The 25,475-nt window shown below is 46.7% G+C and overlaps 1 protein-coding gene across 1 annotated transcript in view; it reads left to right on the top strand.

The window, feature by feature from the left end:
- Positions 1-25,475, top strand: part of ELP1 (elongator complex protein 1) — a 1,128,708-nt gene that overhangs the window by 401,054 nt on the left and 702,179 nt on the right. Inside the window, 1 exon segment of the mRNA XM_030194341.1 lies at positions 3,407-3,637. Coding sequence (XP_030050201.1) covers positions 3,407-3,637 — 231 coding nt within the window.

Raw genomic sequence — 25,475 nt, 5'->3', positions numbered from 1 at the left:
AACAATGACATGACTGGACCAAAGGGAAAAGAAGGGTAGGGAAATGAGAGCCCACAGGGATTCTGGTGTCTGAGACCCGGAGCACAAGCTGCTCCTTGGGTGTGGAACTCCGCCAATGTGTCAGTAATAAAGGAACTACTGTGATGCTTATGTACTGAGAGAGATGAAACAAGGAGTGGAAGGGCAGCAGAAAAGGGTAAACAGGAATGGAGGTTCAGCTGCAGGTCAGAATCATGGAGGGAGACAGTAAACAGGCAATCAGATGCAAGCAGTACACAGCAGGTAATCAGTACGCGTTCCCTATTCACCAGTTCTTGTGCGATCTAGAGCAGTGTTTCCCAGCTCTGTCCCGGAGGCACAACTAATCAGTGTAATTGTTGGACTGTTCATAATGAATGTGCATGACAGATATGTATACATGAGATATGCAAACATGAGATGTCTGCATGTTCATTTATGGCAGTCCTGAAAATCCAACTGACTAGGTGTGTCTACAGGATAGGCCTGGGAAGCACAGCCCTATAGCAAACAATAGAATCTCCTTGCATGCGCTTAAGTTGTGGGCGCTTTAGGGAGGTATGCCACAAAGCCAGTTCCTATAGTATGAAGTCCATAATCTACCCATTGAATCTCCTGTAGAGAATGTTGTGGGGACAAAGTTTGTCTCTGTACCCACAGGTTCTGTCTCCGTCCCGTCCTCACCCCATCTCTGCAGGCTCTGTCCTCATCTGCAGAAGCCTCGAACACTTATGACTTTGTATTTAAATCTTTTTATTAAAGTATAAAAAGGATCAATATGCTGTTCAACTATTGCTTATAAATGACAAATAGAAAACAATAATAACAATGAGCAACTAAATTAACCCACCACCACCCACCTCTACCCTTACAACCTCAACAATAGCTGACTTCTACTATCCCAAGGAATCCTAATCCACCCTGTTAAAATGTCCAGGGGGTACAAAATACAACCCGTTCTGTATGCCCTAGCGGGGGAGAAATATGCCTGGTGAAACACTTATGATTTTTTAATCTGTATATGAATAAAAAGTCATCAACAATCTCAGGATTCAGTCTAGCTGTCATGTCTTCCATAGCCCTTCCTGAAATAGAAGAGTCTTCTTAGAAGATGTGCTGGTAGCAGGAATGTACAGAATCCCCCATGCAACTTTTGCTAGTTGTGGCCAGCATGTTTGCTTGTTCTTCCAAAAAATCTAAATATCGTCATCTGCATCACTCATCCTATATAATAAAACGCATCTCCAACATTTTGTAGCCGAGAAAGTGAAACCTTCAATCCTTGAAGCATTCCTGCAACGTTATGTGTCGTCAATTGAGGAGATGGAGCCTTACAGAGGGCACGAATGCTTCAAGGCTTGAAGGCTTCACTTTCACACACTCACACACACTCACACACACACACTCTCTCTCTCTCTCTCTCTCTGACACAAACACACACACGCTCTGTCTGTCTGTCTCTCACTCATTCTCTCACATACACACTCCATCTCTCACCCACACACTCTCTCTCAAACATACACACTTTGAGGAAAGGGGGGCATGGAACACACTGGGGAGGAGAGGGAGGGGGGCATGGAACTGGGAGGGAAGGGGGGGCCAAGAACTCGGAGAGGAGGACCTGCACCTCGGACGGAAGGGGGGGCCTGGAACTCTGAGGGAAGGAGGGGTTCATGGAACTCGGAGCCCCACACACTCACTCTCTGTCTCTCACATACACTCTCACACTATCTCTCACACACACACACTCTCTCTCTCTCACACACTCACTCTCACACACACACATACACTCTGTCTCTCACACACTCTCTCTCTGACACAAACACACACACAGACTCTGAGGCATATTTTCACAGCAAGTAGCCTTCCAAAGTTTCACAGAAACCTATGGAACTTTGGAAGGCTAAGTGCTTTGAAAATATGCCTCTCTGTCTCTCTCTCACTCATTCTCTCACACTCACACACACACTCCATCTCTCACACACACTTTCTCACACACACACTCTCTTTCTCTCTCTCACACACACACACACACACACACACACACACACTCTCTCTCTCTCAAACATACACACTCCTAGGAAACCCTTGCTAACGCCCTACAAATGCACTCAGTCTGCTGCCCCTCACTACCTTTCTACCCTCATCTCCCCTTACGTTCCCACACGAAACCTCCGTTCACAGGACAAATCCCTCCTCTCAGTACCCTTCTCCACCACCGCCAACTCCAGGCTCTGCTCATTCTGCCTTGCCTCACCCCATGCTTGGAACAACATTCCTGAGCCCTTACGCCAAGCCCCCTCCCTGCCCATCTTCAAGTCTTTGCTTAAAGCCCACCTCTTCAATACTGCGTTCGGCACCTAACTCTTACCGTTCAATAATCCAGACTGCCCCAATTTGACTGCCCCTTTCGGACTGACTGTTCACTTGTCTTTTAGATTGTAAGCTCCTTGAGCAGGGACTGTCCCTCTATGTTAAATTGTACAGCGCTGCGTAACCCTAGTAGCGCTTTAGAAATGTTAAGTAGTAGTAGTAGCTAGCGCCCGTTTCATTTGTGTCAGAAACGGGCCTGTTTTACTAGTACATAAATAACAGTCCAGCTCATTAACAAATTTTGAGCTGGAAATGGTCTTTTCTTGGCCTTTTGGCTGAGATTGTGACCATATACAGTGAGAGGTGTTAACATCTGCCATCCAATCACACTGGAGAAAATAGTGTTATTACTATTTATCGCTAGGATTTATTTACTGCCTTTTTGAAGAAATTCATCCAAGGCAGTGTACATGAAGAATAAACTGAACATAGACAATAGACAATTATGATGTAATGACCATTGCTATTTATTTATTTATTCATGACATTTATACCCCACATTAGCCCGAAATAGACTCAAGTTCATTGTGGCTTGCTTACAAACAATAAAGTGAATAAACATAATGTACAGAATATAACACAAATTACAATAAGTTCAATAAGCAAATTAATTCATGTGCAGTAAGTAACCAGGGATTCAGACTATCTCAAGGACAAACAAATTAAGGGTGGAGAGGTCAGAGCATAATTAGACAGGACATGATGGGAAACGAGATTAAGAAAAGGGTGTGGGTAAAATTCAAATAGCATTCTTTGTATTCAGAAAGGCCAGACTGAAGAAATGTGTTTTTAGAAGACTTCTAAAAGTTAGGTAATCATCTGTAAACTATAACAGCAGAATTAAACTTGCTAAACAAAGACTCCGACCAAAACACAGTCCAGCACTCAGATGACCCGGCCACTTCATCTTATTGAATGTTAAATGATATTTATTTAAATTTGTGCCTTTATTTTTTTTTGACCATTTCTGAATCCTGACAATGAAAACATTCCACTTCTGTGCCTTCTCATTTAGTTCAGATATGGACAGTTGGAAATTACCACTGGTACCTGAAACAGAGCCTCAATTTTGGCAGCAGTAAGAACAGCCGGTTGGTGGCCTTGACTTGGGACTCTGAGAAGCCTTACCGCCTGCACATCTTGTGCCAGGGCTGGCACTATCTCTGCTATGATTGGAACTGGAGCACAGACCGCAGTGCTGGGGAAGATCCATGTGACCTGGCGCTTGTGGCTGTCATTGATGGGGGTAACTATTCAAGGAACACATTTTGCAATGAATGGTAATTAACCCTGATTAGCAGGGATAGATGGTATGACTACTAAGTTTCCTTATCCATTCCAGACCAGTTCAAAAGAGTGGGTTATGTCTACCTGCCAGCAGACGGGGACAGAGAAAACCAGCTGACTTCACTCCCTTTATATGGGTTGTATTGTATTGGCTGATGCTGCCTTCAGCTCCTCGGTATTTCTCTGGCTATAGTAGACGGTACATATGTGGCTTGGTGATCACACTCCCTTCAAGTATGTCTGGGGTGGTGGGGGGCAGAGGGGAGGACAGTGAAAGTATTTTTGGCAGTTCAGTGTGTCTGGTGGTGCATTTGGTCTGGTTTAAGAAGACACACAAATGGGTGCCAGTGGGCGGGTGCAATCCGTGGAGGTTTAGCACACAGTAGTGAAGCTGGAGAGGTACCCCATAATGAGCTGTGGCCCATATGGTGTGTATGAGGTAAGACCTGGTCAGAGTTTTGATGGTATGACCAATGTTCCGTCTAAACTGTGCAGGAGTTCTCCATCCTCATTTCTGCCAGTTGGTGGTGATGCTTCAATCATTAGGGACCAGCAAGTCTTTAGGAGTCCAGAAGATTGTACCTGCTCTTCACTATTGAAAATGGCAGAAATGTAGTAGGAGTACTCCCAAATAACTTAAAAGGGAACTTTGATCACCAATCTTTTTGTTATTTTGTCTTCCATCTTCCCCTTTTTTCCTTATCTTCCCTTTTCTCCCCTCCTTTCTCTGCCCCTTTTAAAACTATTTTTCAATTTCGTCATATTTTTAAATATTTGCTGTATTTTTTTGTCTGTTTATTATGCCCTTAGTGCTTTTTTGTGCTCCCTTATGTTGTTGATTTTTGCATTTAAATTTTTCTTTTAAAGATTACTTCCATTACTTCCCAAGGATCAGTCCAGACAAATGGGTTGTGACCATCCGCCAGCAAGTGGAGATAGAGAACTCCGATTTGTACCTCATAAAGTCCTGCGCTTAGCAACCAAGCCAGTATTTTCCATCTCCAGCAGGCGGGATAGCAGCACCTGTGCGCTGTGGTGACTTCTGTGTGGCCTCCTGTCCTGCTTGCAGGTTCAGTTGAGTTTGACAATATCCTGTGCCTCAGGTGTAAACATAGTGGTCTAGGTCCCTCCCTGCTCTCCTATTGCCATTTTCTCTCTCTTAATCTCAATCTTCCCTTCTGTATCTTTAAAAAAAAAAAAAGCCACTGTGGTGTTTTTGAGAGCGCTTGTACTGTGGGAAGATTGTGGGGCTTCAGTGCCTTGGAGGTCACGAGTGTAGCTGTTTTCTGTGAGTATGTTTATTATTCTCTGTCTGAGCCTATTAATTCTTGTGCGTGCTGTGGGGGTAAGCTCTCAGCTACCTGTTTCTGCACACTTCTTTGGGCATTCCACTTTTGCCTACTTTGGCCATCAGTACTCCGTCTCTGGGAGTTGAATCCGGCCCAGCTCTGATGGTGGTTTTGGCGGGTTCAGCACTAACTGCTCCTGTGCTGCACAAGACTTCAGTGGCTATTTTGTCAGTGGGCTCCTCACCCGCTACCATGTCCCGGGATGTTGGTTTTGTGGGGTAGAAGTCTCAGCCCTGCTGTTTTTGTCTGAATTTGTTCTTTTATTACATCAGGCCGCCTCTACTTCTTCCCCTCACGTTGCTTTTGAAGAGCAGCTTCCTAAGAAACAAAAACTTTGTTTTGCAGGATTTGGAGAATGTTCTTCCTCAGGACTCAGAGGTTTTATCTGTGTATTCTGACTGTCCTAGTTCTGCGGATGGCCCTGACTTGGACATTTCAGAGGCAGACAGGGGTGATTATCCTACTGCAGCTATGCTGTTTTTGAGAGCGGAGTTGCCCCTGTTGATCACAAAATCTGTGAAGGCTTTAAACATTTCTTACTCTGCTTCTCAGTCCTCTGATTATGTCAGGTACTTAGAGACCTCCTGTATCTTTACATATTCATGAGGCTATGCAGGAGCTTATTGCAGCTCAGTGGGAGACCCCCGATTCTAACCTCTGGGTGGCTTGCGCTTTGTCCAAATTATATCCCCTTCTTCTGTCTGATTTAGAGCAGTTTGCTCTGCCTAAGGTGGATGCCTTTATTACTGCAGTTACTAAACTGTTGAAGGTGGCACTGCATTAAAGGATATGCATGATCGCAAGCTTGAGGCTTCCTTGAAGCTTGCCTTTCAACTAGCTGCATGAAATTCTCAGGCAGCAATTTAAGAACGTAAGAGTAGCCATACTGGGTCAGACCAGTGGTCCGTCTAGCCCAGTATCCTGTTTCTGACAGAGGCCAAGCCAGATCACAAGTACCTGGCAGAAACCAAATCGTGGCAACATTCCATGCTACAGATCCCAGGGCAAGCAGTTGCTTCTCCTTGTCTGTTTCAATAGTAGACTATGGACTTTTCCTCCAGGAACCTGTCCAAACCTTTTTTAAATCCAGATAGGCTAACCGCTGTTACCACTTCCGGAAAAGAGTTGAAGAGCTTAACTATTCGTTGAGTGAAAAAATATTTCCTTCTATTTGTTTTAAAAGTATTTCCATGTAACTTGAGTGTCCCCTAGTCTTTGCACTTTTGGAACAAGTAAAAAATAGATTTACTTCTACTCATTCTACACCACTCAAGATTTTGTAGACCTCAATCATATCTCCCCTCATCCGTTTCTTTTCCAAGCTGAATAGCCCTAACCTCTTTAGCCTTTCCTCATGCAAGAGAAGTTCCATCCCCTTTATCATTTTGGTCGCTCTTCTTTGAACCTTTTCTTATTCCGCTATATCTTTTTTGAGATATGGAGACTAGAACTGAACACAATACTCAAGGTGCGGTCGCAGCATGGAGCGATACAGAGGCATTATGGTATTTTTGGTCTTATTTACTATCCCTTTCCTAATAATCCCTGGTATCCTCTTTACTTTTTTGGCCACCGCTGCACACTAAATAGATTTCAGCATATTATCTACAATGACACCTAGATCATTTTCTTGGTTGCTGACCCCCAAGATGCACCCTAGCATCAGGTAACTATGATTTTGGATTATTCTTTCCAATGTGCATCACTTTGCATTTGTCCACAATAAATTAACCTGCCATTTGGATGCCTAGAGGCATATTTTCAAAGCACTTAGCCTCCCAAAGTTCCATAGAAACCTATGGAACTTAGCCTCCCAAAGTGCTTTGAAAATATGCCTCCTAGTCTTCCAATTTTCTAAGGTCTTTCTCAGTCTGCATGTGCTTTAACAACCTTGAATAGTTTTGTCTCATCTGCAAATTTAATCACCTCACTCATCGTCCTGATTTCCAGATCATTTATAATATTTTAAATAGCACCTGTCCCAGTACTGATCCCTGCAGCACTCCACTGTTCACCCTCCTCCATTGAGCAAAATGACCATTTAACCCTACCATCTGTTTCCTGTCCAAAAACCAGTTCCTAATCCACACCAGAACCTTGCCTCCTATCCCATGACTCTTTAATTTTCTCAGGGGTCTCTCATGAGTTTTACTGTATCAAAAGCTTTCTGAAAATCTGGATACACTACATCAACTGGCTCACCTTTTATCCACACGTTTATTCATGCCTTTTGTAGCTAGGGCTTCTTTATCATGGATTCAACAATTGTCCATGTTGGACTCTCCTATAGACTTTCTCCCTACCCTAGAGGTGGAGTTGTCCTATTTGTCAGGCGCTCTATGATGTTCTCTGAGCGTCAGCTAAAGGTATGGTCTTGGCTGGCAGAGCCTGCCCCTTGAGTTGCATGGCAAGATAAACCTTTTTAATATGGTTGAATTCCCAAGATGGTTGTATACTTTGCAAATGCTTCCCATTAAGCTGTTGAGTAAGGATATCTGCAATATTCGACCTGTCTCCCAGGTCTCCCAGGAGGGAAAGGTGAGTAGTGGAGTGCCTCAGGGATCGGTGCTGGGCCAATTCTGTTCAATATATTTGTGAGTGACATTGCCGAAGGGTTAGAAGGTAAAGTTTGCCTATTTGCGGATGATCATAGGCGTAGTTTGACTGTTTCATTTGGGGGGGCAAAGAATGGGTGGAGCATATTAGCATATCATTTGCATATATACATATGCAAATGAATATGCTAATATGGAGGAAGGAAATGAAATTTACAGGCAAAATATCACAGATGCACATTTCAAAAAGCTGACACATTTCAATTAATAAATTATGAATAAAATACTTTTATCTACCTTTGTTGTCTGATCATTTAGTTTTTCTATTCGCTTTGGTCCCAGTGTCTTCTGTTTTATGCAGTGTCTTCTTTCCAGTAGGCTTCCCTCTGTTCCCCACCCTCCCAGTCCCATCCATCTCTTGCTCCTTCCCTCTCAGGGCCGTGCCTAGGGTCTCTGGCGCCCCCCTGCAGACTATCAGTTGGCGCCCCCCCCCCCCCATGAAAATGATCACGCCCCCCCCCCCCCCCCATGAAAATGATCGCTCACCACTTGCCACACTGACAGGAATTGTCAGCAATATTATACATTGCAAAATAAGATAGCAGATGTAAATTCTCAACGTGGACATATTCCAAACGCTAAAATGAAAATAAAATAATTTTTTTCTACCTTTGTTGTCTGGTGACTTTCTTTTTTCAATCATGCTGGTCCAGTATCTGATTCTGCTGCTATATGTCCTCTTAACTCCATTTCCAGGGCTTCCTTTCCATTTATTTCTTTACTTTTCTCCTTTCTTCTTCATTTCTTGCTCTATATCCATTTCCAGCAATTTCTCCTCTCTCCCTGGGTCCTGCCCTCCCATCCATGTCCATTCTTGTCCCTCTCTGCCCTTCCCTCCTCCATCCATACCCAGCAATCCTCCTCTCTCCCCTCCCCTCCATTTCCAGCAATTTGTCCTCTCCCTGGGCCCCCATATCCATCCTTGTCCCTCTCTGCCCTTCCCTCCTCCATCCATAGCCAGCAATCCTTGCCTCCTCTATCCCCTCCCCTCCATTTCCAGCAATTTGTCCTCTCCCTGGGCCCCCATGTCCATCCTTGTCCCTCTCTGCCCTTCCCTCCTCCATCCATAGCCAGCAATCCTCTCTCCCCTCCCCTTCCCTTCCAGCAATTTGTCCTCTCCCTGGGCCCTGCCCTCCCATCCATGCCTCTCTGCCCTTCCCTCCGCACCCTGGGGCCTTTAAATCTTTTACTTCCGGTCGCAGCAGCGTCAGTGAAAGTGGAGCGCTGCCGACGTCTCCCTTCCCTTTGCGCTCTTGGTTCCCTCAGTGTCCGCCTTCTTCTGACGTCAGAAGAAGGCGGGACACTGAGGGAACCAACGAGTGCAAGGGAAGGGAGACGTCGGCAGCAGTGGCGTAGCTAGGGTAGTTGACACCCGGGGCCGGTCATTGTTTAACACCCCCCCCCCCCCCAATCCAGTACTAGGCATACCGAGAATACAAAACACTCACGACCTATAGAGCAATTTTACCATACCATAAGCAGTCATTTCTACGAGTTACACAAGGAAAAGGAAAGCATCTTAAACACTACAGTGAGCACTAGAACATCAATTCACCTATTGTAAAACGAAACCAGACAGAATAATACAGATCGTAGATCCTGCACAGTCAATGCCAACTGAAAGCCATGTCTTTTTCAAACACAGATACACCCAAATCCACTATAGGATAAGTAATCATAAACTTTCTATTTAGACAAAAATTAAACTGAACCCCCGATGCCAGACTCTGCATTCAATGCAACACCACAGAAACAGAAAATGTCCCCTAGTACTGTGCAAAATATAAAGACAGCAGATGTAAATTTGAAAAAACTAACAAATACCAATCACCACTTTACAAATTAACAAATAGAAATAAAACAAATACAGAAAATAAAATAATACCATTTTATTGGACTAATACATTTAGCTTCCAGAGGCCAAAATCTCCTTCCTCAGGTCAATATAGTGCTGTTACAGTATCCTATCCTGATCTGAGGAAGGGGGTTTTGTTCTCTGAAAGTTAAGTCAAAATGTATTAAAATTAGTCCAATAAAAAGATTACCTTATTTACATGTTCTATTTATAAACATTTATTAACACAGCTAAAATACTATATCCTAAAGCAAAATAATAAAAATATATATTTACAGTTTGTTGTCTTTGGTTTCTGCTTTCCTTATCTTCTTTTCACCGTCTTCCTTCCATCCAGCATCTGTCTTCGCTCTCTCTCTGCTCTCAAGTGTCTGCCCTCTCTAATGTCCCTTCCATCCACATCTGCCCTCTATTTCTGCTCCTTCCATCCACCATCTGCCCCAGTCTGCCATCTCTCTCTCCCCCTTCCATCCACCATCTGCCCTCTCTCTCTCCTTTCCCTCTAGCATTTGCCCTCTATCTCTGCCCCCTTCCATCCACTGTCTGCTCTTTCACTCCCTTCTATCCACTGTCTGCCCTTTCTCTCTGCTCCTTCGATTCACCATTTGCCCTCTCTCTTTCCCCCTCCCATCCATTCAGGGTCTGCCCTCCCTCTCACTCCCCATTCCATCCAGGATCTATCCCCCCTCTCTCACTGCCCCCTCTTTTCGGCTCCCAGTTCCCACCTGCGGCTGCCCCTAGTTCCAGATCCATTGATTCTCCCATCCACCCCTGCCCCAGGCATGACCCCATTCTCCCTCCTGCTCACTTTTCAGACCCCAGTTCCAGCTCCATGCCCCTTCTCCCATCTGTCTCCCACCCAGTCCCTTCTGCCCATCCGAGTCCCCCTCACCCCATCTGTCTCCCACCCAGTCCCTTCTGCTATCCAAGTGCCCCCACCCTCACCCCATCATCTGTCTCCCACCCAGTCCCTTCTGCCCATCCGAGTCCCCCTCACCCCATCTGTCTCCCACCCAGTCCCTTCTGCTATCCAAGTGCCCCGCACCCTCACCCCATCATATGTCTCCCACCCAGTCCCTTCTGCCCATCCGAGTCCCCCTCACCCCATCTGTCTCCCACCTAGTCCCTTCTGCTATCCAAGTGCCCCCCACCCTCACCCCGTCTCCCACCCAGTCCCTTCTGCCCATCCGAGTCCCCCTCACCCCATCTGTCTCCCACCCAGTCCCTTCTGCTATCCAAGTGCCCCCCACCCTCACCCCATCTGTCTCCCACCCAGTCCCTTCTGCCCATCCGAGTCCCCCTCACCCCATCTGTCTCCCACCCAGTCCCTTCTGCTATCCAAGTGCCCCCCACCCTCACCCCATCTGTCTCCCACCCAGTCCCTTCTGCCCATCCGAGTCCCCCTCACCCCATCTGTCTCCCACCCAGTCCCTTCTGCTATCCAAGTGCCGCCCACCCTCACCCCATCTGTCTCCCACCCAGTCCCTTCTGCCCATCCGAGTCCCCCTCACCCCATCTGGCTCCCACCCAGTCCCTTCTGCTATCCAAGTGCCCCCCACCCTCACCCCATCTGTCTCCCTCCCAGTCCCTTCTGCCCATCCGAGTCCCCCTCACCCCATCTGGCTCCCACCCAGTCCCTTCTGCTATCCAAGTGCCCCCCACCCTCACCCCATCTGTCTCCCACCCAGTCCCTTCTGCCCATCCGAGTCCCCCTCACCCCATCTGGCTCCCACCCAGTCCCTTCTGCCCATCCGAGTCCCCCTCACCCCATCTGGCTCCCACCCAGTCCCTTCTGCTATCCAAGTGCCCCCCACCCTCACCCCATCTGTCTCCCACCCAGTCCCTTCTGCCCATCCGAGTCCCCCTCACCCCATCTGGCTCCCACCCAGTCCCTTCTGCTATCCAAGTGCCCCCCACCCTCACGCCATCTGTCTCCCACCCAGTCCCTTCTGCCCATCCGAGTCCCCCTCACCCCATCTGTCTCCCACCCAATCCCTTCTGCTATCCGAGTCCTCCCCCACCTTCACGGTCACCCCATCTGTCCCCCACCCTCACCCTGCCTCGTCTTTAAAAAGAAATTGCCGACGCGATAGCGAGCGCAGCACCTCGTGTGGAAGTAAAAGAAGCGAATCCGATCATCTCATTGGGCCTTCCTTCACTGTCCCGCCCTAGAGGAAATAGGAAGTTGCGTCAGAGGAGGGCGGGACAGTGAGGGAAGGCCCAATGAGATGATCGGATCCGCTTCCTTTACTTCCACACGAGGTGCTGCGCTCGCTATCGCGTCGGCAAATAAATTTAAAGGGCTGGTGCGGGGGGGGGGGGGTGCTGCCAGGATGAAGAGCAGCGGGAGCGGCAGCACCCCCCTTTCTGGTGACACCCGGGGCGACCAAAAGATTTAAAGGCCTCGGCGGGGCGAGGGTAAGCACCGCGGCGGCGCCCTCCAGAGGTGGGCGCCCCCCTGCGGCGCTTACCTCGCTTACCGCATCGGCACGGCCCTGTTCCCTCTGCTCCCCACCCCTCCCAGTCCCATCCATCATCTGTTCCTTCCCTCTGCTCACCATCCCTCCGTCCCATCCATCTTCTGCTCCTTCCCTCTGCTGTGCCTGACCTCTCCCAATCCCATCCATCTCCTGGTCCATCCCTCTGCTCCCCACCCCTCGCAGTCCCAACCATCTCTTGCTCCTTCCCTCTGCTCCCCACCCCTCCCAGTCCCAACCATCTCTTGCTCCTTCCCTCTGCTCCCCACCTCTCCCAGTCCCATCCATCTTCTGTTCCTTCCCTCTGCTCACCATCCCTCCGTCCCATCCATCTTCTGCTCCTTCCCTCTGCTGTGCCTGACCTCTCCCAATCCCATCCATCTCCTGGTCCATCCCTCTGCTCCCCACCCCTCGCAGTCCCATCCATCTCTTGCTCCTTCCCTCTGCTCCCCACCCCTCCCAGTACCATCCATCTTCCCTCTGCCCCCCCCCCCGCGAGGTCCAAGATGGTGACTCCGTTTACCCCCTCTCTTCCTCCCTCCCTCCGGCACAGGCAGCAGTCTTTTTCAGCGTTCCTGGCAGTGGTAGCGATGTACACGCTGCCTTCGGTCTGCCCCGGAAGCCTTCTCTTCAAGTTCCTGTTCCCACCTATGCGGGAACAGGAACTTGAAGAGAAGGCTTCAGGGCAGAGCAGAAGGCAGCGTGTACAACGCTACCGCTGCCAGGAACGCTGGAAAAGACTGCTGCCTGCGGCGAGGGAGGGAGGGAGGAAGAGAGAGGGGTAGACGGACACGCTCTTCTCCATCCGCTTGGCTTCCCTGCCCTCTCTGTCTGCGTCCCGCCTTCCTCTGACGTCAGAGGAAGGCGGGACGCAGACAGAGAGGGCAGGGAAGCCAAGTGGACGGAGAGGAGCGCGTGCCTGCCCTGCATGTTTTTTTTTTTTTTAAACTAATGGCGCGGCGGCGCCTCGCGTCGTTTGGGGGGGCATTGCCCCCCCTCGCCCCCCCCCCAGTCTACGCCTATGCGGATGATACTAAGATTTGCAACAGAGTGGACACCTGGGAGGGAGTGGAAAGCATGAAAAAGGATCTGAGGAAGCTAGAAGAATGGTCTAAGGTTTGGCAATTAAAATTCAAATTGAAGAAATGCAAAGTGATGCATTTAGGGAGTAGAAACCCACGAGAGATTTGTGTTAGGCGGTGAGAGTCTGATAGGTACTGAGGGGGAGAGGGATCTTGGGGTGATAGTATCCGAGGATCTGAAGGCGACGAAACAGTGTGACAAGGCGGTGGCCGTAGCCAGAAGGTTGCTAGGCTGTATAGAGAGAGGTGTGATCAGCAGAAGAAAGGAAGTGTTGATGCCCCTGTACAAGTCGTTGGTGAGGCCCCACCTGGAGTATTGTGTTCAGTTTTGGAGGCCGTACCTTGCGAAGGATGTTAAAAAAATGGAAGCGGTGCAAAGAAAAGCTACGAGAATGGTAAGGGATTTGCGTTCCAAGACGTATGAAGAGAGACTTGCTGACCTGGTCATGTATACCCTGGAGGAAAGGAGGAACAGGGGTGATATGATACAGACGTTCAAATATTTGAAAGGTATTAATCCGCAAACGAATCTTTTCCGGAGATGGGAAGGCGGTAGAACGAGAGGACATGAAATGAGATTGAAGGGGGGCAGACTCAGGAAAGATGTCAGGAAGTATGTTTTCACAGAGAGGGTGGTGGACGCTTGGAATGCCCTCCCGCGGGAGGTGGTGGAGATGAAAATGGTAACGGAATTCAAACATGCGTGGGATATGCATAAAGGAATCCTGTGCAGTAGGATTGGATCCTCAGCAGCTTAGCCGAAATTGGTGGTGGAGCAGGTGGGGGAAGAGGGGGTTGGTGGTTGGGAGGTGAGGATAGTGGAGGGCAGACTTATACGGTCTGTGCCAGAGCCGGTGATGGGAGGCGGGACTGGTGGTTGGGAGGCGGGAAATACTGCTGGGCAGACTTGTACGGTCTATGCCCTGAAAAAGGCAAATCAAGGTAAGGATACACATATGAGTTTATCTTGTTGGGCAGACTGGATGGACTGTGCAGGTTTTTTTCTGCCGTCATCTACTATGTTACTATGTATTTCTGTTGGGGTGGGAAGAAACTGAAATTCCCTATAAATGCTGTTGGGTAATGGGCGTATGGGAGGTTTGGTGTTACCAGATTTATATAAGTACTAGTAAAAAAGGCCCATTTCTGTTAGAAATGAAACGGGCGCTAGCAAGGTTTTCCTTGAAGTGTATGTTTCAGAAAGAGCGTGTGAGAGATGGAGCGTGTGTGTCAGAGAGAGAATGTGAGAGAGAGAGAGAGACAGAGTGTATGTGTTTGTGCGAGAGAGAGAGAGAGTGTGTGAGAGACTGTGTTTGTGTGTGTCACTGTGTGAGAGAGAGAGGGACAAAGACAGTGAGTGTGTGAGTGAGAGTGTATGTGGCAGACAGAGAACGAGTGACTACGAGTGTGGTGTGAGGAACCCCCTCCCTCTCCCCTGCCCCTTTGCAGCCAGGCATGTGCAGCGACCCTCCTCTCCCCGTGTTCCCCCTGCAGCCACCCATGTCCAGCAACCCCCTGCAGCCACCCATGCCCATCAACCCTCCTCTCCCCCTGCTGCGTCCTTCCTGTCTCCCCTGCTCCCCCTGCAGCCACCCATGTGGTCTCAGCCCCCCCCCCCCTCAGCATCCCTCCTGTCCCCCTGCAGGCACGCATGTGCAGCGTCCCTCCTCTCTTCCCTGTTCCCCCTGCAGCCAGCCAAGTCCAGCGACCCTTCTGTCCCCCTGCCCCCCCTGCAGCTACCCATGTCCAGCGACCCTCCTCTCCTGTGCAGCCACCCATGTCTGAGGACACTCCTCTCCTTTTTCCCTGTACCTCCCCTGTGGCCAGCCATGTCCATCGACCCACCTGTCCCCCCTGATGACCACCAACCCTTCTGTCCCCCTGCCCGCCCTGCAGTGTCCGTCCTATATCCCCTGTCCCCCTTGCAGGCACCCATGTGGTGTGTGGAGCCCAAATCCCTATTTGTATGTGTTTGTGTGTGTGTGTTTGTGTGTGTGTTTTTTTGTGTGTTTGTGTTTCTGTGTGTGTGCGTGTGTTTGTGTGTGTGTTTGCATGTGTGTTTGTGTGTGTGTGTTTGCATTTGTGTGTGTATGTGTGTGTGTGTTTGCGTGTGTGTGTGTGTTTGCGTGTGTGTGTGTTTCTGTGTGTGTGTGTTTGCGTGTGTTTATTTCTGTGTGTGTGTGTTTGCGTGTGTGTTTGTGTGTGCGTGTGCGTGTTTATGTGTGTGTTTGCGTTTGCGTGTGTGTTTATGTGTGTGTGTGTTTATGTGTGTGTTTGCGTTTGTGTGTGTTTATGTGTGTGTGTTTGCATTTGTGTTTGTGTAGGTCCCCAGCACAAGTGCTCCACATACAATTTCTATGAAGGACACGGCTAACAGCATACAAGGAGAGTCAGAGAGGCTGGGATAGCCTTTACTATTTGCAAACTCCTCATTGGATAGCAGCAAATGTGAAGCATAAGAAATCAAGATTCGGACTCTTATCTCCAATAGTAAGACCCTAGGTACTAGTAGACACTAGGACTAGGGGGCACGCAATGAAGCCAGAAAGTAGTAAATTTATGGTATAACATTTTTATTGATGACAAATTAACCAATACACGTACAGAGAAGCATTGTCTTGAGTAATACAAATTCAATTGTCTAATCATATACAAAATAATAAGAGATAAATATCATTGTCAAGCTTTTAACATATAATCCTCCCCTCCCCTCTAATAATGAAATGCTGAGTCCTACTATAAAGCTCCAATATCAGACATGTCATTGACACAGTTTTCCATTCAGCATGATGGCAAGGACATACTGATTGCTCACTCCCTGCCCCTAACCAAAAACACTTGCCCCCCCCCCAAAAAAAAATATTTATATACGAGGACCTCGCGAGACTAGGAGATTGGGCATCCAAATGGCAGATGAAATTCAGTGTTGATAAGTGCAAAGTGATGCATGTGGGAAAGAGGAACTCGAATTACAGCTATGTCATGCAAGGTTCCGCGGTAGGCGTTACAGACCTAGAAAGGGATCTGGGAGTTATCATGGATAAGACGTTGGAAACTTCTGCTCAGTGTGCTGCGGCGGCTAAGAAGGCACACAGAATGTTGAGTATTATTAGGAAAGGGATGGAAAACAAACACGAGGATGTTATAATGCCGTTGTATTGCTCCATGGTGAGACCGCACCTCGAGTATTGTGTTCAGTTCTGGTTGCCACACCTCAGAAAAGATATAAAGGAATTGGAGAAGGTGCAGAGAAGGGTGATGAAAATGTAAAAGGGATGGGAGGACTTCCCTATGAGGAAAGGCTAAGACGGTTAGGGCTCTTCAGCTTGGAGAAGAGGTGGCTGAGGGGTGATATGATAGAAGTCTACAAGATAATGAGTGGAATGGAGCAGACAGATGTGAAGCGTTTGTTTACACTTTCTAAGAATAATAGAACCAGGGGGCATAAGATGAAGCTAGAATGTGGTAGATTTAAAACAAATAGGAGAAAGTTTTTCTTTACTCAGCGCGTAGTTAGATTCTGGAACTCAGTGCCGGAGAATGTAGTGACATCAGTTGGCTTTGCTGAGTTTAAAGGGGGTTTGGATAGATTCCTGAAGGAAAAGTCCATTGAACATTATTAATTTAAATTTTTGTTTTGTTTTTGGGTTTTTGCCGGGTTCTTGAGGCCTGGATTGGCCACTGTCGGAGACAGGATGCTGGGCTTGATGGTCCCTTGGTCTTTTCCCAGTATGGCGGTGCTTATGTATTTATGTACTTATCCCAACAAATAGTTAAGTGAACCGAGCAAGGAACCTGGGATCTCATAGTTCCTCACCCTAAGAAAGACCTCCTAATATCCCCACCACTCCTCCCCTCCCCTCTTTCCCTTCCTCCTTCCACCTAGATTAAGTGTCTGAGTAGATTAAATCCTATGGGTCATCTACAGTGTCATCTGATTCAGAATTAGGCTACGTATTGGTCCTAATAAGGACTAAACATAGGGTTCCCAAACAGCCCAAACTTTTTTTTCTTTCGGTTTAAAGTATGACAGGCATCTCGAGCCTCCTATGATACTAGAGCATGCAGGGCGTTCTTCCAGTGCCAGAAGGTGGGTGGTATGCTCTGTGTCCAATTTTGCAATAGACATTGCTTACCTATAACACTATACATCGTTCTGCCCACTGAAGGGAACCCTTCCTCCCTACATGGCCTTAAGAGTATGTCCTTAGGGGTAATGTTTATGGGTTTGCATAGCAATTGGCTACAGTATCTCACCAGCCTTGCCCAATTCTGGCCAATACAGGGGCAAGTCCATAAAGCATGATAAAATGTGGCTTCTATGGAGCCGCATTTAGTACATTTGGCTTCCAATAGGCGCCCTGCATAAAAGGCTTGTTTGGGGGAAAAATACGATCTAATGATGATTCTATATTGAATTTCTATATGTTGAGCACTATGTAGAATTGTAGGAATCACCTTTAGAAACTTTAGAATATCCCCATCCAAATCTCTATCCCCAGGTCTGCTGTCCATTTCTGGGCCCAAAGTAGTAAATTTAAAACAAACTGGAGAAAATATTTCTTCATTCAATGTGTAATTAAACTATGGAATTCGTTTCCAGAGAAAGTGGTGAAAGCAGTTAGCTTAGTGTGTTTAAAAAGGGTTTGTATAGCTTCTTAAAGGAAAAGTCTATAGGCCATTATTAGGATGGACTTGGGGAAGACCTGCTGCTTCTTTCTAGGATGGGCAGCATTGGATGTATTGTACTGTTTTGGGATCTTGCCAGGTGCTAGTGACCTGGATTGGCCGCTGTTGGAAACAGGATGCTGGGCTTGATGGACCTTCGGTTTGTCCCAGTATGGCAACACTTATGTACTTCTTGGGTGTATTATAGTGCAAGGCACTGGTTTTAATACCTAGAAGGCATGCTCCAAATATGGACTGCATTCTGCATTATCGGAGGAACTCCAAGAAGTTATGTAAGAATGAATTTCCAAAAGGAGGGCATCCTATAAACGGCAGCTGATAAGTACGATATTGCATGCCTTCGGAATTGAATGGGGGACAGGTATGCAAAAAAAAAAAGTGAGCCTTTAGCAGTATCCAGGGTTTGTATTTCCTAAGGCCATGGCAGCAGGGTCCACAACTGAGCTCTCTGCACATCTGTTTTTTGGAACATTGCGGTATGCTGTCAGAAGCCTACTTTCTTCACTGTCCTGTACCTTTTAGTCAGCAGTGATCCTTAGTGCCAGTATACCTACTTTATTCACTGTCCAGTGGCGTTCCTAGGGGGGCTGACACCCGGGGCGGATCGCCGATGCGCCCCCCCCCCCTCGGGTGCAGCGCCCCCCTCCCCCCGCGAAAGAACCCTCCCCCCTGGGTGCATTCCGCTGGGGGGGTGCCGCGCACGCCTGTCCTTCGTTCTTTCCATGCTCCCTCTGCCCCGGAATAGGAAGTAACCTGTTCCGGGGCAGAGGAAGCATGGAACGAACGAAGGACAGGCACGTGCGGCACCCACCGCCCCCCCCCCCCCCCCCCCCCCCCCAGGAACGCCACTGTCTGCCCAGCACTATCCCCGCCTCCCAACCACCAGCCCTGCCTCCCACCACCGGCTCTGGCAGAGACCGTATAAGTCTGCCCAGCACTATCCCTGCCTCCCAACCACCAGTCCCGCTTCCTACCACCGGCTCTGGCACAGACCGTATAAGTCAGTAGTGATCCTTAGTGCCTTGCTTCCTGTTTTTTTTTTTGTTTGTTTGTTTTTTTTTCATTCAGGTTAAATCATACTTGCTTTCTCCATTATGAGTGACACTATTACAGGATGGTAATTATCCCTGGAGTGGAGAAGTGGCCTAGTGGTTAGAGCACTGTTCCTGACGTGTGAGATCCAGAGTTTTGCTGCCTTGGACCTGTTGTCAGAGCTGTTTTGGTTTGATTGGGGGATGTGCTGCCTGTGTTCTGAAGAAGAAAAAAAAAAGAACTTTTCTTTCTCCATATCTCACCTGAAACAAACGTTAAGGGAAAAAAAAAGCTGTTCTTTCATTCACTGGCTGTACTTTCTAAACCTCTCTCTTTCGATTAACTCCTTTCTAAGCCTCTCTTTCCTATAAGCTAATCTAAAATAGCTAGTTTTGATTCTGTGCTGGTAGTCCTTCTTCAACTGTTATATTTCTGTGCTGGTGATTCCTTAGTTGTCTTAAAAGTGTTTCCTACAACTGTTTTTCTATCAAGGGAAGTAATCCAATTAACTGCATTAACAGATAGGCTCTAGCAGGCACTGCAGGATCCAGTTTAGTCTTTCCACCCCTGGGACAGCTCTACATTTATAGCAAGTAGTGTAATTAGGGTAATAAGCTAGGAGTGCGCTTACATTACCAGTCATTATTTAAGGAGGAAACACTACAAGGATCATACAATACCCTATACGAACTAAAAGACTCTTTATATCAGACTAACATTTTTAATACTGTAGCAACTCCTACAAGATTGAAAAACTTGAAAACACTAAGATGGAGTCAGCAGTCCAGCAGCGAAAGGGGTGCTACCCGGTCTTTTGCACCGAGTGCCACATGTATGAGTATCTCCCGGTTGGTGTGATATCATATCTGTGTGCTCAATGCAAAGAGCTCCTAGACCTCAAAGAGCGTGTTCGTTCTCTCGAGGCTAGAGTAGCAGACTTGGTAGAAATGAGGGAGATAGAGAAATACATAGACGAGACCTACAGGGAATGTTGTAGAGAAGTCCCACCCCACCTCCAGTCAGGTAGCCTCTGTGTTGCCTTGGAGCAGGGAGGTCTCCCAGAAGGTGAAGTAGGAAGTACTCCTGTAGCCAGGACCTACACACAAGGGGATTTACTATCCTCTTGCACCGAGGATATGTCTCCAGTTACTGCCTGGAAGGGAAAGGATAGGACAGCTGTTGTAGTTGGTGATTCGATCATTAGACATATAGATAGCTGGGTGGCTGGTGGACAGGAAGATCGCCTGGTGACTTGCCTGCCTGGTGCGAAGGTGGCGGACCTCACGCGTCACCTAGATGGGATTTTAGGATAGTGCTGGGGAGGAGCCGGCTGTCTTGGTACATGTGGGTACCAATGATGTAGGAAAATGTGGGAGAGAGGTTCTGGAAGCCAAATTTAGGCTCTTAGAAAGAAAGCTCAAATCCAGATCCTCTAGGGAAAGACCAAGGGTCCATCGAGCCCAGCATCCTGTCCCCGACAGCAGCCAATCCAGGCCAAGGGCACCTCGCAAGCTTCCCAAACGTACAAACATTCTATACATGTTATTCCTGGAATTGTGGATTTTTCCCAATTTAGTAGTGGTTTATGGACTTGTCCTTTAGGAAACCGTCTAACCCCTTTTTAAACTCTGCCAAGCTAACCGCCTTCACCACATTCTCCAGCAACGAATTCCAGAGTTTATTGGCAAGTATTTTTGCAAACAACTTTACCTCCTGGTTGAGAAGGGAGATGGGTCTATATTAAGTCACCAGTGTAGGGTCCCTCTGGCTTGGGCAGTACTATAATCTGAGCTAAGTTAAGATGTTCCGGCAGACATCCTTGCTCCACCCAGGCATTAAATGCTTTAGTTAATGATGGCACTATGGGGTCCCCCATCATTTTATAGAACTCCGCTTTAAGTCCGTCCGGGCCCGGAGCCTTTCCCAACTTACTACCACCTATTGCCCAACTAACCTCATCCTCACTAATAAGGGCGTTCAATCGCCTGTTATCTGTTTGTGTTATAGTGGGTATCACAATGTTTTCCAAATACATGTCTCCTCTTAGGCCACCCTCTTCCTCCATGTCATATAGTCTCTGGAAAAACGTTTGAAAAACGTCTCTGATTTCGCTATCAGTGTGAAGGAGCTGCCCCTTATCTCTAATTGTCAGAATTTGCCTAGACGAGTTCTTTGGTGCCACTAGCCTTGCCAACAACTTCCCCCCCCTTGTTCCCATGTTTGTAAAGTTGGAATTTATAGTACGTCTGAGATTTAACCGCACGATCATGTAATAATGAATTTAAGGTTGTTTGAACTGTAATGATATCCTGACGAATCCCAGGCGTTGGCCTTACCCCAAACTTTTTCTTCAATCCCACTAATTGTCTCTTGAGCCGCAAGATCTCTCGATCTCTGGCCTTCTTGTGATGACTAACATAGCTGATTATTTCTCCGCGCATTACCGCCTTAGCTGCTTCCCAAAAAAGAGAGTCATCTGCTGTAGCTCCTTAGGTATAATGCAAATATTCCGCCCATTTAGCTAATAAATGCTCCCGGAAGTTCCCATCCTTATAAAGGTAACTAGGAAAAGACCAACTCCGCTCAGAAGTGATTTGAGTCCCCGGAGTCCATAGCGACCAGACCGCAGCATGGTCCGAGATTACACAAGGTCTTATTTGAGCCTCGATTATGTCCGAGAAGACCGACCGTGAGAACAACAGATAATCTATTCTTGAATGCGTGTTATGGACTCTAGGTTGGTGTGTATATTCCCTGGCAGAAGGGTGCAAAACCCTCCAAACATCTATTAGGTCAAGCAAAGAGCAAAAGCTTGGTAGTCCTCTCGCGTTGTTTGGTCCTTGTCCCAGGGGGGGATGAGATTTATCAACCTTTGAGTCCCATACCATATTAAAATCACCCCCCAACAATAACGGGATTGACCCTACTTTTGTAAGAACTGACACTAATCTTTTATAAAAATTTAGGTCCAGTTGGTTTGGGGCGTATAAACTACCCAATACCACCTGTTGTCGAGCCACTAACGCTGTACAAAAAATAAAGCGCCCGCCCGGATCTTTCACAATATTAGTAAGTTGCGCTACAACCCGTTTTCTAATAAGTACTAGCCGTTAAGCCCGTAACAGCGGGCTAGTTTTTTGTTTTCCTATGGCCCCCCCTCCGGGTCCACCAACCCTGCTCTCTCCTCTGCCCTCCCCCCAGCGTGTTTCCCTCAGTTCCGCCCCCTCCTTCCCTCCCTCGATTTCCACGCCCATGTCCAAGTCCTCCTCCCTATTGGGCTGTACTGCTGGTGGAGGCGGGGCTTGGACTTCTACACTCAGCGTTCTGAGTGACTCTGCTGCGCATTTGCAGGTGAGTCGGTCACTTGCCGTTTATAAGTTTGATAGCCACTCCACCCTTTTGGCCTACTGCTGCGGAAGCGATACAGTCGCCCACCCACCATCTCTCCAACTTGGCATGTTCAATGTCAGACAGGTGCGTTTCCTGTAAATACACTATGTCTGCTCTAATACGCTGAAGGTAGTGTAATTATTTAGATCTCTTTATAGGTGAATGGATACCCCCCACATTCCAGTTTACTATCTTAACCATTACCCAGGAAATTCACATAGGCTATTAACCGTATTACAATTGTTTCCTCTGAGAGAAGCCAGCCCAGCCTCTGACCTCTCCCTCTCGAGCAGCCCCATTCACCCTTCACATTTTCAGCATCTTTGACATTTGACTAGAGCTCGATATCTGTTGATCTTACGCCCACTTCCCGAAGTGCAATCCACCCTACCTGTTCCCCTCCCCTCCCTCTTCTCCCGCCCACCCTTAAACCCGTACAAATTCCAGAGTTTAGTTTAATTATGCATTGGGTGAAGAAACATTTTCTCTGATTTGTTTTAAATTTGCTACATTGTAGTTTCATCGCATGCCCCCTAGTCCTAGTATTTTTGGAAAGCGTGAACAGACGCTTTCCAAAAATGAGATTTGTGCCAAACGAATTTCATTGAATTCTTTGAATGGGTGACCGGAGAATTAAATCAAGGACATGCTATGGACGTAATCTACTTAGATTTCAGCAAAGCTTTTGACACGGTTCCCCACAGGAGGCTCTTGAATAAACTAGACAGGCTAAAGATAGGACCCGAAGTGGTGAACTGGATTAGGAACTGGTTGCAGACGCCAGAGGGTGGTGGTAAATGGAGTTCGCTCAGAGGAGGGAAAGGTGAGTAGTGAAGTGCTTCAGGGATCGCTGCTGGGGCCGATTCTATTCAATATATTTGAGAGTGACATTGCCGAAGGGTTAGAAGGTAAAGTTTGCCTTTTTGCGGATGACACCAAGATTTGCAACAGAGTGGACACCCCGGAGGGAGTGGAAAACATGAAAAAAGATCTGCGTAAGCTAGAGGAATGGTCTAACTTTTGACAATTAAAATTCACTGTGAAGAAATGCAAAGTGATGCATTTAGGGAGTAGGCGGGGAGAGTCTGATAGATACGGACGGGGAAAGGGATCTTGGGGTGATAGTATCTGAGGACCTGAATGTGACGAATCAGTGTGACAAAGCGGTGGCCGTAGCTAGAAGATTGCTAGGCTGTATAGAGAGAGGTGTGACCAGCAGAAGAAAAGAGGTTTTAATACCCCTGTATAAGTGTAACACTAGGGGGCGCTGTGCTTATGACAACACAAAAGCCACCAGACACAATATGCGGTATATCGCTTTTATTGGTGATACATATGTGAACACATACACCAAGATACTTACAGCACCCGCAATTCAGTCAGCATCTGGGAAGACCACCAGGGAAGCACTGGCTCTTCCTCAGAGATTGCAGGGACATACTCTTCACTGAACAAGGCGTCCCTACGTCCAGGCAAGCTTCTAAAGAAGGTCCCGTGCTCCCCCCTCTTTTATAGTGTGAAACAAAGGTGCCTTTCCCAGACTTGCACAAGCTGGCATCCCTTAAACAACCAGCCTGTTTCCCAAAACAGAGAATAACTCTCCCAGACTTGCACAGGTTGAAGGTGCCTTTCCCAGAGGTGCTGGCATCCCTTAAACAACTAGCCTGTTTCCCATAACAGAGAATATCAACACATAATTACAGCCAAAACATTCCACTCATTCCATCCCCAGCTGACCTTCAATCCCATGTATTACAATAAGTCGTTGGTGAGGCCCCACCTCTGGAGTATTGTGTTCAGTTTTGGAGGCCGTATCTTGCGAAGGATGTTAAAAAAATGGAAGCGGTGCAAAGAAAAGCTACGAGAATGGTATGGGATTTGCGTTACAAGACTTATGAGGAGAGACTTGTTGACCTGAACATGTATACCCTGGAGGAAAGGAGAAACAGGGGTGATTTGATACAGACGTTCAAATATTTGAAAGGTATTAATCCGCAAACGAACCTTTTCCGGAGAGGGGAAGGCGGTAGAACTAGAGGACATGGAAAAAGAAGCCAGCAGATCAATATAACATCAGAAAGATTTTATTGAAGATACCGCATGTAAACAAATTGCCCGACACAGGCCGTGTTTCACCCACCAAGGGCTGCGTCAGGGGCTACAATAAACAGATTGAATTATAATAAATAAAACATTAAATTTAAAATATAAAAACAACAGACTTAACATACCACCATAGTTTCTCAAAATATTCATGAACAAATAGATAATGTATAAAATGTTATACATACATGTATGTAAAGTCTAAACATGAATAAATAAGTATTTGGTGTACATAGAAAGGACCACTTAATACAAATAAATAAATAAATAAATCATCCCATCACAAAAAACGTATTATATGTATTTAAAAATTGTATATATATACAAGCATGTATACGATTCCCAGCATATATATAATAAATATCTATATAAGAACATATACATAAAAACAGCAAAGCAAGGGCACTGATATACAGCATTAGACCTTGAACTTATATAAATATGTGAAAATATTGTGTAACATATTAAATAATAAAAATGGAGTGGTGGACACATACCTAATTTAAAACCTTCTGAAAGGAGCAACTCTGATTACATTCATATTTTTAGGTTTTCCGTTTTTAAACACTAAATATAAATATATCAAACCAGCAATGGTAAAAGATCATAATAATGAAACATTAAAAAAGAAATAAAAACAAAAATAAATAGCAATATAATAAGATTATGCAATAAAAGTTCACTCACTTGTGGTGTATAATAGATTGGAAAAAACCAGCGCATACAGCAGATGCCTAAAATGACTGTCCAAAAAATAAGGAATGAAAATTAAAAATGAAAATGAATAATGTATATAAAATCACTACTGTCCAGACTAACATGATGTGGAGATGCAAAATATACTGAATGCATGTGAGAAACATCTAATGGAATGGTGTCATGGTTATTTTATATATTGCTGTGTCAGAAAGAATAGTGCTATGGTGTGTGTATGCTCGCTGCGTATTGTCAGAAAAAGCCTCTAAAACTATGTGCCAAAGGTGTCTAACAATAAAGTGTTATACTTGGTGATATCTGTTTAAAATCATTGAAAAACACCATAAACGCTCTAAAGTATTACTGTTACTCGTTCACAGTAAGAGAATATATGTGCAGGAAGGGGAATTTTAAAAAAAACCAAACAGAGCGCAATAAAATGAAACCGAGATGAGCAGTGCCTGAAAATCCAAGTCAAAAGTGAAGGGGGAGGGGAGAAAGAACCACCA

Source organism: Microcaecilia unicolor, chromosome 2, assembly GCF_901765095.1.
Source record: "Microcaecilia unicolor chromosome 2, aMicUni1.1, whole genome shotgun sequence".
In the NCBI taxonomy this organism is placed as follows: Eukaryota; Metazoa; Chordata; class Amphibia; order Gymnophiona; family Siphonopidae; genus Microcaecilia; species Microcaecilia unicolor.
Note: the sequence above shows the minus strand (reverse complement) of the source record. Positions and strands in the feature narration are given on the sequence as shown.